The sequence below is a fragment of the Callospermophilus lateralis genome, chromosome 8, assembly GCF_048772815.1.
Source record: "Callospermophilus lateralis isolate mCalLat2 chromosome 8, mCalLat2.hap1, whole genome shotgun sequence".
Taxonomy (NCBI): Eukaryota; Metazoa; Chordata; class Mammalia; order Rodentia; family Sciuridae; genus Callospermophilus; species Callospermophilus lateralis.
In genome coordinates, this window is record NC_135312.1 from 137,035,426 (window position 1) to 137,049,741 (window position 14,316).

At 37.1% G+C, this 14,316-nt stretch overlaps 1 protein-coding gene across 4 annotated transcripts in view; it reads right to left on the minus strand.

The window, feature by feature from the left end:
• Afg2a (AAA ATPase AFG2A) overlaps positions 1–14,316 on the minus strand; it is a 265,443-nt gene that overhangs the window by 192,179 nt on the left and 58,948 nt on the right. For all 4 annotated transcript variants that reach the window (XM_076863930.2, XM_076863928.2, XM_076863927.2 and 1 more), the window contains one exon: positions 7,250–7,459. In XM_076863930.2, coding sequence (XP_076720045.2) covers positions 7,250–7,459 — 210 coding nt within the window. The remainder of the gene's footprint in view (positions 1–7,249; positions 7,460–14,316) is intronic.

The following is a 14,316-nucleotide window of genomic DNA, read 5'->3' on the forward strand; positions in this document are numbered from 1 at the left end:
CCAAGGGCTTTTTAAAAGTGTCTGACACCTGCCTAGTACTTTTGGCTATTATAATTCAAATCAAGTTTTTATAAGTTCTGAAATGTCTGGGGAGGGCAAGTTAACCTGAGTGTTAACTATGGTTAAACGTTAGGGAATACACTCATAAAAACCCAAACTCACTTGAGATACAATTACTTATACAGTAACATGAGTAAAGGATCTTGAAAATTAATAAGAAAAAAAAAAGTACACCCTCAGCACATGGAGAAGGCCATTCTGGGAAAACACTTCAAAGAATTTGAAAACAGGAATCAAATCCGAGTCAAGAAATGCAGCATAAAAGCAAAATCCCTAAAAAGTGAGAGGGCTTGGCAGAGAAGGAAACAGAATTCAAGCTGTTCTCAAAAAACAGTATAATAAAACCTTCCCCACAATTCATTCATTTAGAGGGGGAAAAAGTGACATGTTTCTTCAGAACTCCACTGTAGGCGCCACTATGGCTCTCACAGAGCATGCCATCAAGTGTGAGTGTGCTTGGGCGCGCGCGCGCACACACACACACACACACACACACACTGACCACTCCCACACTCTCACTCTTCCTTATCAACTTCTCTGCAGAACCTCAAAGCCTGGTTTTTAATGTCAAGCTTTCTCCTGAGCGACAAGCCTATATACACCAACTCCTTTTAGCTACATCTACCCTCTGCCCAGAGGCATTCTCAAACCCAACTTGTCTAAATCCCAATTCAGCATCTGTTCTCATGTCTAAATCCCAATTCACCTTCAACCTGCTTCTCTTCCTCTCCAGAGTAGGTTACTTTCATTTGTCAATTACTGAAAGTAAAATTTTAATCACCTTTGACTCTCTCCCTTTCTCGTTTCTCACATACAATCAATAATCAAGAACTGTAGATTCTGAAGGTTACCATTTCATGACATTAATTGTTTAGGTAAATGTCTCTCTCACTAAATTATGAACTGACAGCAAGAAGCCCACCCAATATGTGTTTATTTACCACATATGGAACTCAGCACACAGGAAGTCCTTAATTCTTAATTCTCTTGTCACAATTTTAAAACAATTATAAATATTGTCAAAGTGTTACAAGCATGAAATTATAATATTTATTCCAGCTATAATTAATTTTCAAAGAGAAGTTAAAACACAAAAAGTCACTAGTTTCTGTTAGCTAATTTTTCCATGAACAAGAAATTAAACAATAAAACTTTCTTCCTAATAAATTTCTTATAAGTCTAAAAGCATTCTTCTCTTTCTAAATCTAAGTCTTGAAAGATTCCAATGCCAAATATCATTACGATAATTCTTACCCTTTTATCTAAATGGAATATTCTGAAGTCAAGACACCCTCTTTTACATATTAGTTTTATCAACTGATATAAGCCAAACTCAAAAAATAATAATTTATTAACATACACAGTGTAAACATACACTACCCCAACTCTAAACTGGCAGCTTGCACACATAAATATCAATGCCAAATTAAGTAACTCTTTAGTAACTATGCAAAACTAACAATGGCATATTAACTATTCCATTTGTCTCAAGAACCACCAGTTAACCATTAGTCAGTTTGTAATAGCCATTCAAAGTGATAAAGTTAAGTATCCCTCTTTATTTAACACTGATGCCAATAACAATCAATTAATGCCAATGAGACACATAAGACAACACTAGTTGGAGAAAATAAGGGAATTTTCAAAGTTAAATCAAAAAACTTAAGGAAATTAAAGAGACACTAAAAAAGTTTCCGACTCTAGATGGGTCCAAATGGCAATAGCCCTACAGGAAGAGGATGCAGAGCTGGGATGCACAAAAGCCTAAAAGAGGACCCCATTCCTGGTTAGATCCAATGAGAAACTGCACAAGGTGAAAGAAAAAGTGGCCCAACCACCAAGGAAAGAGTGTCTAGTGCTGGGGTCTAGGTTTGAGGACAGAACTGCTGTTAGAGGTTTCAACCAAAAACAAGCAGCTCAGGGCAGCCCCCACCCTCATCCCCCCAAGTCCTCCCCAGGCTTTTCTCAGAAAGGCACCTAGAAGACCAAGGAAGGAGGATGGGTGGGAGAGTTCTGTGCCACAGCTCTCATTCGGGAGTCCCCGCCCTCCCCAGGACTCTTCTCCTGCAGCCCAGGCATTTGCTTGCTGCTGCACACCACTCAAGAGCTGGCCTCTCAGCTTCCTCATCTCCCTGAATGTCCACATCACTGGATCTGTGATAATGACCTCAAAACATTTTTTCTCTAATTAGTAGACTTTATTTCGTAATAAAGTACAAGCTTTACAGAAGAATTGAGCAAACAGCACAAAGAGCTCCAATGCCCCTGTGCATGCTGTTTCCTCTATTATCAGTCACTTACATTATATCTGTTCGAATTAATGAACCAAGACTGATACATTCTGATTAAAGTCCACAGCTTTTTCAGTTTTCCTTAGTTTTGACCTAATATCCTTCCTGTTGTTGTCCAGGACCCTATCCAGGAGACCCTAACTTTGCATGTTACCTACCATATCTTTACAGCTACTGTGTCTCCTTGGACTCCTCTTGGCTATGACTGTTCCTCAGACTTTCCCTTTTTGATAAACCTTGACAGCTTAGAGGAACACTGGTTAGGTATTTTATAGCATATCCTTCAACAGGGATTTGCTTAAGTTTTTCTGATGGTCAGACAGGCTTTTGTTTTGTTTTGTTTATAAAATGAGTTTAGTTTAATAGCACTTGTGTTTCATAAATATGATTGCAAATGCTTTAGAGAAGAGGCAAAACTGTGAATTACAAGACTTGAGAATAGCCCTCATTAAAATTGATGAAAGTTCAGCAATTGACACAAGTTTTTTTTACAGCGTACAGCATTTTAATTTTTTTGTTGTTGTTGTTGGGGGATGTCACAGAAGTGCCATCCTCACACGCCTCAGGGCGTGTACTGTTGGGCTGGGGAGGTGCGCGTCAGTTCTCCATGCTGTGAAGCAGTTCTTCCCTCCCTGTCCACGCTGGATTCTTTGCTAGACCATTAAGTACAACTAACACTGAAGAAATGGTGAGTTATGCCCACCAAAAGTTGCCCAACTGTCTTTTTTTAACATAATCCTCTCTAAAACCCATAACATACCAATATCACACACTGTCATACACATTATAGAAAACAGACACAGAGAACTTAGTTTAAGGTTAAAAAGCTAGAAAGTACTAGGCTTAGGAAGCAAATGAAAGCTACCTGAACCCTGGCCTAGTGCTCTTTTCACTGTGATACACGGAAGCTCAAGGACATCAATTACATACTCACAGGACTTTTCCAGCACCACTTATTCAGCTACCTATTCTTCCCCAGGAACTTCTATTTCATCCAGTTTCTTTAGCAGTGATAACTCTTTCTTGTGAACTCAATCAACTTACTTCTCTTACTTCTAGACCAAAGTCATGCTATTTTTTTCAGTCTTCTCTGTCCTAGAGAAACAAAATTATTTTTCAAACTGGTCCTCAGAAGCATCTTTCTACTCTGTCCTATAGAAACAACCTAAACTACAATCCTCAATAAGGTGGTATAATTAATGAAATAGCACTAGATTCTAGTTACAGGTTAAAAATTAAAAAAAAAAAATTAAAAGAGAATATAAATACAATGGATCTTGACATCCTGAGTTTGAGTTCTGAGAACAATTTTCAGTTCCATCCACCACTTCAACCTTGGAAAAGTTGCTTAATCTCAAGATCTTCTGTGTAACCCCATAACTAACCTTAAAGCATTCCGAATATAAAACAGGTGTCTGCAGAGCTTTTCATTCAGTATCTGCAATTTGGAAGCTCTATAGTCTATATAACCGAAAAGCAAGCCTATCAATGAACTTGGACTTCATCTGAATTTTCCAAGTTCAGATTATCCTGTAGCTCTGATAACAGAAGGGTAGGAGACCAAGTTAAATGAATAATGGTAATTACTTTGAACTGTGCACTACTCGGAATGCACTACTCTAAATAAACTACTGAAAACATCATGTACTTTGCAGAGTTCCTCTCTGAGACAAGTATAGAGAAGAGGATTTCTCAAAAAGTCACCGATATCCTAAGCTCATTACATTTCTTCCTCACTAATGCTACCAAGAAAGAACTGGATGGAAACCCCTGCCAGAGACCAAACAACTCTTCCAGAAGCAATGATGGCTCTTCACAAAGGAGAACAGCCCAGCTATCCAAAAGCAATCAGGCTATAGGAATACTCCAGACAAAAGCAAGAGAAGAGCAGAAGAAAAATTTCAACTGGAAAATATTCTGATGTAATGACCCATATGACAAAATAAACTTAAGCTTATGTTAAGTGCTGAAATCTACACAAACATATCTATATATGCCAAGAATATGAGCCCACACAAGCCAAAGTGAAGTCTCCACGCAGAGTACAAATATTTTTTATCTCTACTTATAAAAGATGTACAGGGAAAGTTCAAAAGTTCTTTCAGAGACTTAAAGAAAGTAATGTTTAAAATCAATCAAAATGCTTTATCTTGGCTGAAAGGTGATCACCACTGGGGAAAGGACCAGTTTTTCCTTTCAATATGTCTAGAGTACTTTTGTTTCCCAACTGGACAGGAAATTCTACTGTACATACGTTTTGTTTTGTGTCTGATCACCTTCAAAATGTAACATTTTATTATTTTAAAGAGCTCAAAATAAATTATAACACTTGAGTCACCTTAGAAAACATCATGTATGTAATTAGACCAATTTCTTTCATGTTCTCAACTTTTCATTTTGAAAATTTTAAAATATGAAGTAGAAAGCATAGTAAAATGAATATCATTGCTGATTAAAATATCCGATACTTAGATTCAAAGCTTAAAAATACTGTTAAACTACATTAAATTCTATACTGAATAAACATTCATTCAGTCAGGCGTGGTGGCAAATGCCTGTAATAACAGCTACTCAGGAAGCTGAGGCAAAAAGACTGCCAAGTTTGAGGTCAAGCTTCAGCAATTTAGCAAGACCCTGTCTTAAATTTTTAAAAAAGACCTGAGAATGTATCTCAGTGGTACAGCACCCCTGAGTTCCATTCCCAGTACTACCTAGAAAAAAAACAAACAAACCACATTAAATAAAAAATTAATAATTAGGATAGGCCTTGATTTCTTTTTTCTTTTGGTTGTAGTTGGACAGAATACCCTTATTGTTTATTCTTATGTGGTGCTAAGAATCGAACCCAGTGCCTCATACATGCTAAACAAGCACTCTGCCACTGAATTACAGCCCCAGCCCAAGATACACCCTGACTTCTGAGTTATGTATAAACCCAAACAATTAAGATAATTTCTTGGGTTCGGGTGTAGCTTGGTGGTAGCACTTGTGTAGAATATACAAGGCCTTGGATTTTCACTCCCAGCACAGTAAAAAAATAATAATAATACTTAATAACAACAACTTCTTAACATAATTTTTCTGTGTGTAGCCTTTTTAAAAGAATTAAAATTTTAATGAATCACTCGTTTTAAGAACAGTGAGCAAGAAAATGCTACTTATAAGAAAATAGAAGTGCTCCTCCTTGAGATACAAGTCTAAAACCTTCAAATTAGGTCCTCATCAAATGTCTCATGTTCTACTAGACAGAAAACATTCCAATAATCTCAATATAGAATTGTGGCCTACACAAAACAGGAACGGAGAAATGGAAATGACTGGATAAAGCATAGAAATGCCAGTAGAATAGCTGTGTCCATATGGTAACAGACCAGAGACAATCAAGGTATTTTGGGGATTCAAAATATCTCATCCCTGCACCCTTTAAACCCATGGCTGCTTAGCTATCCCTGATCAGTGTAAAAAGGATTACCTTTCATTGTAGTCACTCTCCAAGATCTTTCAGAATAAGAGATAAAAGAAACTATGTTGAAGACATTCAGAAGGAGCAAATACATCTGAATATCATTCCACATAAATTTTAAGTCAGGCCAAAACCTGAAATCAGGTTTCATGCATTCCATCTGCCAATGATTTCAATATTCTATGATAGAAAACACATTTTGTAATATGAAAAATTCCCTGGTGATATCCAAATACTTTATTCATCATGTGGCTTTTCTGAAATAAACTGATACTTAACAAATTTTGGTGGTATAATCCATAAAAATGGATTTAAGATTTTATTTATATGTATTTACTAACTGAATATATAATAATGTTACATAAAAAGAAAGATTAACATCTGGTCTGAAAGTGAAACTACATATCAAGTAAAATTATATGTCTCAGCTGACACAGGGCAATGAACAAATAAAATGTACATGTATGGGTGTAGTTCAGAATAAAACCATACTATGGGGCCTGGGGTTGTGGCTCAGTGGTAGAGCGCTCACCTAGCACATGCAAGGCGTTGGGTTCAATCCTCAACACCACATAAAAATGAAGAAATAAAATAAATGTATTGTATAGAACTACAAATTTTTTTTAAAAAGTACTATTCTCTGACTAGAAAGGCATTTCTAAAGAATATAGCATTGTGGGGCTGAGACAGTAGCTCAGTGCTAGAGCACCTGCCTTGCATGTATGAGGTACTGGGTTCGATCCTCAGCACCACATAAAAATAAATAAATAAATAAAGATATTGTACCAACTACAACTAAAAAATTTAAAAAAAAAAAAAGAATATAGCATTGTACTGGGCACGGTGGCGCACACCTGTAATCCCAAAGATTCGAGAGGCTGAGGCAGGAGGAGCATAAGTTCAAGAGCATCCTCAGCAACTTAATGAGACCATAACCAACTTAGCAAGACCCTGCCTTAAAATAAAAAATAAAATGGTGCTGGGAATGTGGCTCAGTAGTTAAGCACCCCTGGGTTCAATCCTCAGTACTGCTCCCAAAAAAGAATCTAACATCTTACCATTAAAAAAAAAAGTATCTTTTGGATTTGGAAATTCTATGTATGTAAATGCTGAATTCATTATCTTATTTACAATTGACTCTTAAACAAAAAGTCTTTAGTATAATTACAGCAATCAAAAACAAAAGAGTAGTTTTTGGTACGAATGGGTCTAAGAAATACTGAAAATCAAGATACTGTCCACCATGATTTGCTACAGTCATATGCACCAATTTATTTCTTGTCTCTGTTCCCCTCATATTGTCATCTATCTCAAATAAAAAATAAACTACTTCTTAAGCAGCAACTTTACACACTCTCTTGAGGGTAGAAGTCAGTGGAGGAGGGTGGGAAGACGATGGAAGAGAACACAGCCACCAGAAAGCTGAACACCCTACCTTTATAGCTAGAAAGTTCAGTCCACTTTCATTAGCCAAAGCCTTTGCTATCATGGTCTTAGAACATCCCGGGGGCCCGTATAGGAGAACTCCTTTAGGTGGCTGAATACCCATTCGGGTGAAAGACTCTGGATGTTTCAAGGGCCATTCCACAGCCTGTTTCAATTTTAATTTGATATTTTCCAGTCCTCCGATATCTGCCCAGGACACCTGCAAAACAGAATGTTTTTCAAATGTAAATTTTGCCATGACAGAGAAACTAAGAAAAATAAAACTCATCATCAGCAAAAGAAGTGTTAGAAGGAAAAGATCCATTTAAGAATCAAGAGGCTAAACACCAAAAAAATTCGAAGAATATCAAGAGCTAAACTAGGAATACATAAAATATGAGTTAGATATTGTAGAAATATTGAAGACAGCATTTTTACTTGTAAATCTTGTATAAATATTGCTTGAATGATTAAATGTACAATTAAGTCTATGTTCCTGATAGCTTTAAAAGGTAGGTTTCATCTGTCTGAAAATGATTTTGAGTCAGTGATCCAAGATCTCATCTACATATCTAACTTCATACTTCTTTTTTAGCAAAATTACTTTCAAAAAAATCCTTGTAAAACATTTGATTGTTTTGTCTCTGGCATGTAAGTAGAATATCTTCAGAACTCTGTTCCTTCTCTCAACTAAGAAATAACCTCCAATCTACTGCCATAACACCCTGAATGTGCCCGATCTTGTCTAATCTTAGAAGCTAAGCAGAGTCGGGCCTGGTTAGTACTTGGATGGGAGAAATAATCTCCAAAAGAAAGTAGCTCTTCAGGCTTTATTTACTTAAAAATATGCCTTACGAATAATCTACGTGCCAAATAATGTACAAAGAAAACTGAAGAATAGAACATAAATCCAGATTTTAAAAACCTTGAGAACTTAGAAACAACCAGTAACACATACCTAAGAGCCACAGTATAATGAAGAGTATACTAAGTACAACAAAAACACAGAAAAGCCTTTTCAAATTCCCAGTAAGAAAATATGACTTCCCACTGGGAGGCAACTTGAAAGCCAACTCCTGAGTGATAAATGAGATGTAAAAACAAGGAAATGGTCAGACAGAGGCCACAAAATGACAACATGCTCAGGAGGAGGAAAGGATGAGAGAAATAGAAAGAGGATGAGACAAAGAGGATGAAAAGAAAACAAGATTTGAAGGAAGGAAATAAAGTTGAAGCTGTAAGGTGTAGGGTCCTGAAGACTCCATGAAGTAGTTCAAGATATTCTTTGTACAAACTAAGAATCTTTGAAAGTTTTTAATCCAGAGAGCGGTATATGTGGTCTAATCTGTGCTTCATGAAGGCTTCTCTGACAGAAGATTCATCAGAGAGAAGATAGTGCTTAGGACAGGGAAGGAAGATCGAGTAAGGCCCCACTGCAAATAACCTTTAAAAACATCTTGGATTGGGGTATAGCTCAGTGGCTGAGTGGTACAGTGATGTACAGCATGCTCTGGGTCCTGGGTTCAATTACCAAAACCACAAGAGTATAAATAAATTTTTTAAAAAAAAATACACTGAACTAGGGCAACTACATGTAGATGATGGAAACACATTGGAAAGTACTGCAGAGCAATACTTTAAAAGGTTTTAGAAGTAAAATAAGAAAGAAAATGTATGCTAAACATTTCCAGAAGGACTGGCAAAGAAATTATGAACCACAGAAAATATTTAGGAGGGAAAATAATTAAGATAGATTTTTTAAGGGGGGCTGGGGATATAGCACAGTGGGTAGAGTGCTTGCCTCACATGCACAAGCCCTGGGATCAATCCCCAGCCCCACCGGGGGGGGGGGGGGGGAAGATAAATTATACATATAAAGTTTGAACATGGAACAAGATATTCAAAAGATCAAAAAATGAGCAGATGGAATACAGATGGCACAAATGGAGCTCTGGAAAAAGAATAAGACTATAATTTTAGATCTCAGAGAGATTCACATACAAACAGTACTAGAAGCCACGAGATCAATTAAAATTACCAATCAAGGGAAGAGAGATGCAGGTCAAAGGCAGAGAGGTGGGCATCACCTATATTTTATAGATAAGAGGAAAACAAAAAGAATGAGAAGTCAGTGAACAGGCAATTGACAAATTTAAAGGAGAAGAGAGGGATTTTGTTAATATTAGGAAACAATTCCTAATGAATCAATTACAAATGAACCTCCATAGTTTTATAGAATTTGGATGTTTCTGTTTTTCTGTTTCTGTTTTCTGCACAGAAAGCCAGAAGAGTACCACATGATAAACATGAGATCACATTTAATTATTTCTTTTAAGCTGTCGTCTCAGGATTTATTTTAAAAAGTAAGAATTATTAAATGAAAAGGCATGAATTATAGGTCTCTTAATGCATAATGGAAGTTATTATCCCAAACATTTTCTCTATTTTAAGGTTACCAGCAGTAAGTCTCTCTGCAACATCATCAGAACTGAATTTTATTTTGCCTATTTGTTCTTTCTTCTTTTTTTTTCTAATTTTACCAATAAAATTAAAATTGAACTTGAGAGCAGTGCACGTGAGTTTAAAGTCCTAAAATGTCCAGCAATCACTGGCAGGATCATAGTTAGGTTTACCACAGAGGACAACTGTGTTACTCAGCTGTGCAGTGCTGAGAAAAAACAACTTGGAGAAAGATCTCTTGGTTACAGTTTCAGAAGTTTCTGTCCATGGTCAACCTACTCCACTGCTTGAGCCTGTGGTGAGGCAGAAGGGAGAGGCAGAACAAAGCTGCTTACTCATGGCAGCCAGAGCAGGCAGAAAGAGGGGAGAAGAGGCCAGCAGGGACAAGACACGTCCTTCCAGGACATACCCGCTGTGCCCACTTCCTCCACATCAGCCTCACTATCACACTCTCATGCCATCAGCTACAACTCCCTCAGGGGATTCACCCATCACTGAGGTCAGAGAGCCCATGACTGAATCATTTCCTAAAAGCTCCATCTCTGATTACTGATGCACTGAAATCAAGCCTTCACACACCCGCCTTTGAGAGAGATCCCAAGTCCACACCACTGCAGCAGCTACTATTGGTACAACCAGGCTGGCTTACTCTGGTGTTCTGACCTTTTCAAACATAGACAAAAGTTGAGTCAGTATAATAAATCTCTGCATATTTTTTACTAAAATTCACCGGTTTTTAATCTTTGCCCCATTTGTTTTATGAGTAATCTCACATTCTCTCTGGACACACAAGTAATCAGTGTGTACACTGACATACCTACTTAGTTTTATGAAATTCTTTAATTTTCTGTAGAACCTTTATAAAGTGAGCTTCAGATACAATGTCACTTCTCTCTAAATATTTTAACATCTCCCTCATGAAAAAAAATAAATATTTGGGGGCTGAGGTAATGGCCTCATAGTACAGTAATTGCCTAGCATGTAGGAGGCCTGTGTTCAGTCCCCAGCAGCAAAACAAAACCACACACACACACACACACACACACACACACACACATACAAATGAAAATAACATCTGGGAAGAGAATTTTAAAGGTCATCAAAACACTAGACAACAGAAAATACAGAGGACTAAGCAGAAATGGTCAGCAGATCTGGCAATAGGATTACTGTAGAGAGTGGTTTAAGTAGATCAGTACTTCTCAGTTTATTGTCTTTTACAGTGGACTATATAAACATACACACACATGCATATACATGAAGTACACATATACTATATTTATCCAATAAAAGCAGTGTTTGTAATAACTATCACAAATATAAAACCCCTTAAACTTAGTAATACTATATTATTATGATATTCATGATATCACTACTGGTTACTATGCAGTTATCATAGAGCAAGAAGTAGACACGATTTGCACAAGCTCTGTAAGCAGCAAATGCCCCTTCCTTGGAGCACAGGAGTTAAGTACTGCAGCAGGATGGACAATTTCTCATGCTAATAGGTAAGTACACAATAGAAGTGGGTACATCCTTCCTAATCAATGATTCTTAAAAATACAATTACATGCATATAAATGGCTAGGAAGGATTTTTTCCTTTTTTTTCTTTTGCACTTCTGGAAGATCACGATTACAAGGTAGCATGAAGACTAGAATAGGGGCAGAGGCAAGAGTGTAAAGAGTCGGACCAGTTCAGAAGATTGCTACAGTAACTCAGGTAAGGTAACTCTGAAATTAAATTAGCCAGCACTATAATCTGGTAATCTTCAATGTGCTGAAATTCTGTACTTAATACATATCAGACGTCTGATTTTTAAGTAGTCAGCAGTCTTTTTTTTTTTCAATAAGAGGAAGTTATAAACAGATACCCCGAGACACTTTCATGAAACACACATTTTGAAAAATCACTAAAATAAGAAAATCTATGTCATGAGAGATGATTTTTTTTTCTTTTGTTCATTTAAACCCAGGAGTTTGGTGCATGCTATGCAAGTGCTCTACCACTGAGCGATATCCCCAGACCTTTTTAATTTTTATTTTACTTTGAAACAGGGTCTTACTAAATTGCCCAGGGGGATTTGGAATTGCAATCCTCTGGACTCAGCCTCCAGAGGAGTTAGTTGAAATTACAGGTGTGCATCACCAGAAGCAGCAAAAAGTAGTAAAGAAAAAAAAAAAAAGTATCACTTTGATCAAGAGATGGGAAGGGCTTTTCCTCAAGAAAAATTAAGACAATCTAACCAGAAAACTGAACATTCACTTAAAAAAAAAAACAAAAAAAACAAAGAAAAAAAGTCCTCTTCATGACCTGGCAGTCCCATGCTAAGGAACTGGTCCACTTCCTGAACAATGAAGGGATCTACAGAACTGAGAGAGAATTCTGTCTCTTTCCTAACATTCTAGGCCTTGCTTTATCAGTGATCCCTTCTCTATTCCTGTCTTAACTGTAGTCTTCACTAATCCATTAAACCCCAAGTTTCCAATTCTGCAACTGTGTCAATAAAACTGATATAGGTACATTAAAATAGGCTGGAAATCATAATCTAGAGCTTTATAACTTATATTCTTATGCTTATTTATTAATTATATTGTTCTTCCCATCCTTCAAAACATACACTTTGATATTCTTCCTACCTAAATTTTATTACTTTTTCTTTCACCACTAAACTTCCTAAAAGATATTTAATATTCCTCTAGTCTACTGCACATATATTTTCACTTCGTACTTAGTTAATCTAACGTTTCCCAAATAGAATCTTCCCCAGCAATGACAGAAAAGGATAGTATAGATGAGCCAGGTGCAGTGGCACAAGCCTGTAATCCCAAAGACTCAGGAGGCTGAGGCAGGAGGATCAGGAGTTCAAAACTAGCCTCAGCAACTTAGCGAGGACCTAAAAAACTCAGTGAGACCCCATCTCTAAATAAAATATAAAGGGCTGGGGATGTGGCTCAATGGTTAAACACCAGAGTTCAATCCCCAGTACAAAAAAAAAAAAAAAAACTATACAGATGAAAAGCTTAAGGTTGTAGGGAGTTAGTAAGAAAGTCTCTATATCTATAGTCTTTCAGGAAAAAACTGAGGCAAGGTCATCTGCAGAAAGAAGCATCAATCAAACAAATACTGAATAAATTACCATTTCATATCATGCTGCTTCCCGAAAATACAATTCCAGGCAATAACTATATTGCATGGAATTTACTAAAAGGGCAGTCACTGACTTTAAATAGATGGTCAAAAAAAAACTCTTTAGAATTGACCTATGTCATAGATTTGATGAACACAGGAATTACCTAGATGAAAGTAACAATAAAATGCCTTAGGGGAGAACTTTATACATACATTAGGAAAACTAACTGATATCGGGATGGCTAAAATTTAGCCTCTATCCTACAACAAGGGAGAAATCAAGCTATTTAATTAGGGAAATGGCAGGATGGGATCTTTACTTCTGGAAGATCACTGTGATTACAAGTTAGCATGAAGACTAGAATAGGAGCAGGGGCAAGAGTGTAAAGAGTAGGACTAGTTCAGAAAGCTGCTACAGTAACTCAGGTAAGAGTTGGCAATAGTCTGAATAAAGTAAGAGCAGGGAGGCTGTAGAGGAAAAAATTAGGCAGATCAATTTATCTTGAAAACTAATTATATCTGGAGGGGGTGGGTTGAAAAGCAAAAGGGAATTGGGGGAACACTAAGGATAAAGACTTCGGCAACTAGATATCTGAAAACTTGCATTAAAAGAGAAGCCAGGAGCCTGGCATTGGTAGTGGTGGCAGTGCATGCCTACAATCTCAGTGACTCTGGTGGCAGAGGTAAAAGGATGGCAAGTTCCAGGGCAGCCTCAGAAACTCAGGGACACCCTGTCTCAAAATTTAAAAATCAAAAGGGCTGGCAGATGTGGCTCAGTGGTAGAACACCCCTGTGTTAGAAAGGAAGGAAGGAAGGATGGGAGGGGAGGTAAGGAGAGGGGAGAGGAGAGGAGAGAGAAAGAGGGCTGAGGCTGTAGCTCAGTGGTAAAGTGCTTGTCTGACACATGTGAGGCAATGGGTCCCATCTCAGCACCACATAAAAATACATACATATGGGGGGGGGGGGTTGGGATTGTGGCTCAGAGGTAGAGCACTCGCCTAGCATGGGCAAGGCCCTGGGTTTAATCCTCAGCACCACGTAAAGATAAATAAGTAAAATAAAGGTATTGTGTCCAACTACAACTAAAAAATAAAAATATTTAAAAATAAATAAATACATAAAGATATTGTGTCCATTTACATTTAAAAATAATTTTAAAAAAGAAAGAAAGGAGGGGGAAGAGGGAGGAAGGAGGTATCTGGAAACTAAGAAACAGATTCATGAGATGATAACTGGGATTTGAGTATAGCAGGAAAAAGTGGGAATACTGATGAACAATCAATCCAAAACTGAATGAAAAGATGATCTGGGGCCGGAGTGACCCATTCTCCATTCCTAATTTCTTTTTAACTACAAGAGACTCCATGTTGTAATAAATACTCCCCTATTTGATGAATGATGCTTTCTTAAAGTATTGAAGGTTGCCTGTGTGGAGTACGCATCTCTTGTAACTTCTTAATGTAGTTCAGCACAAAATTTAAAAAA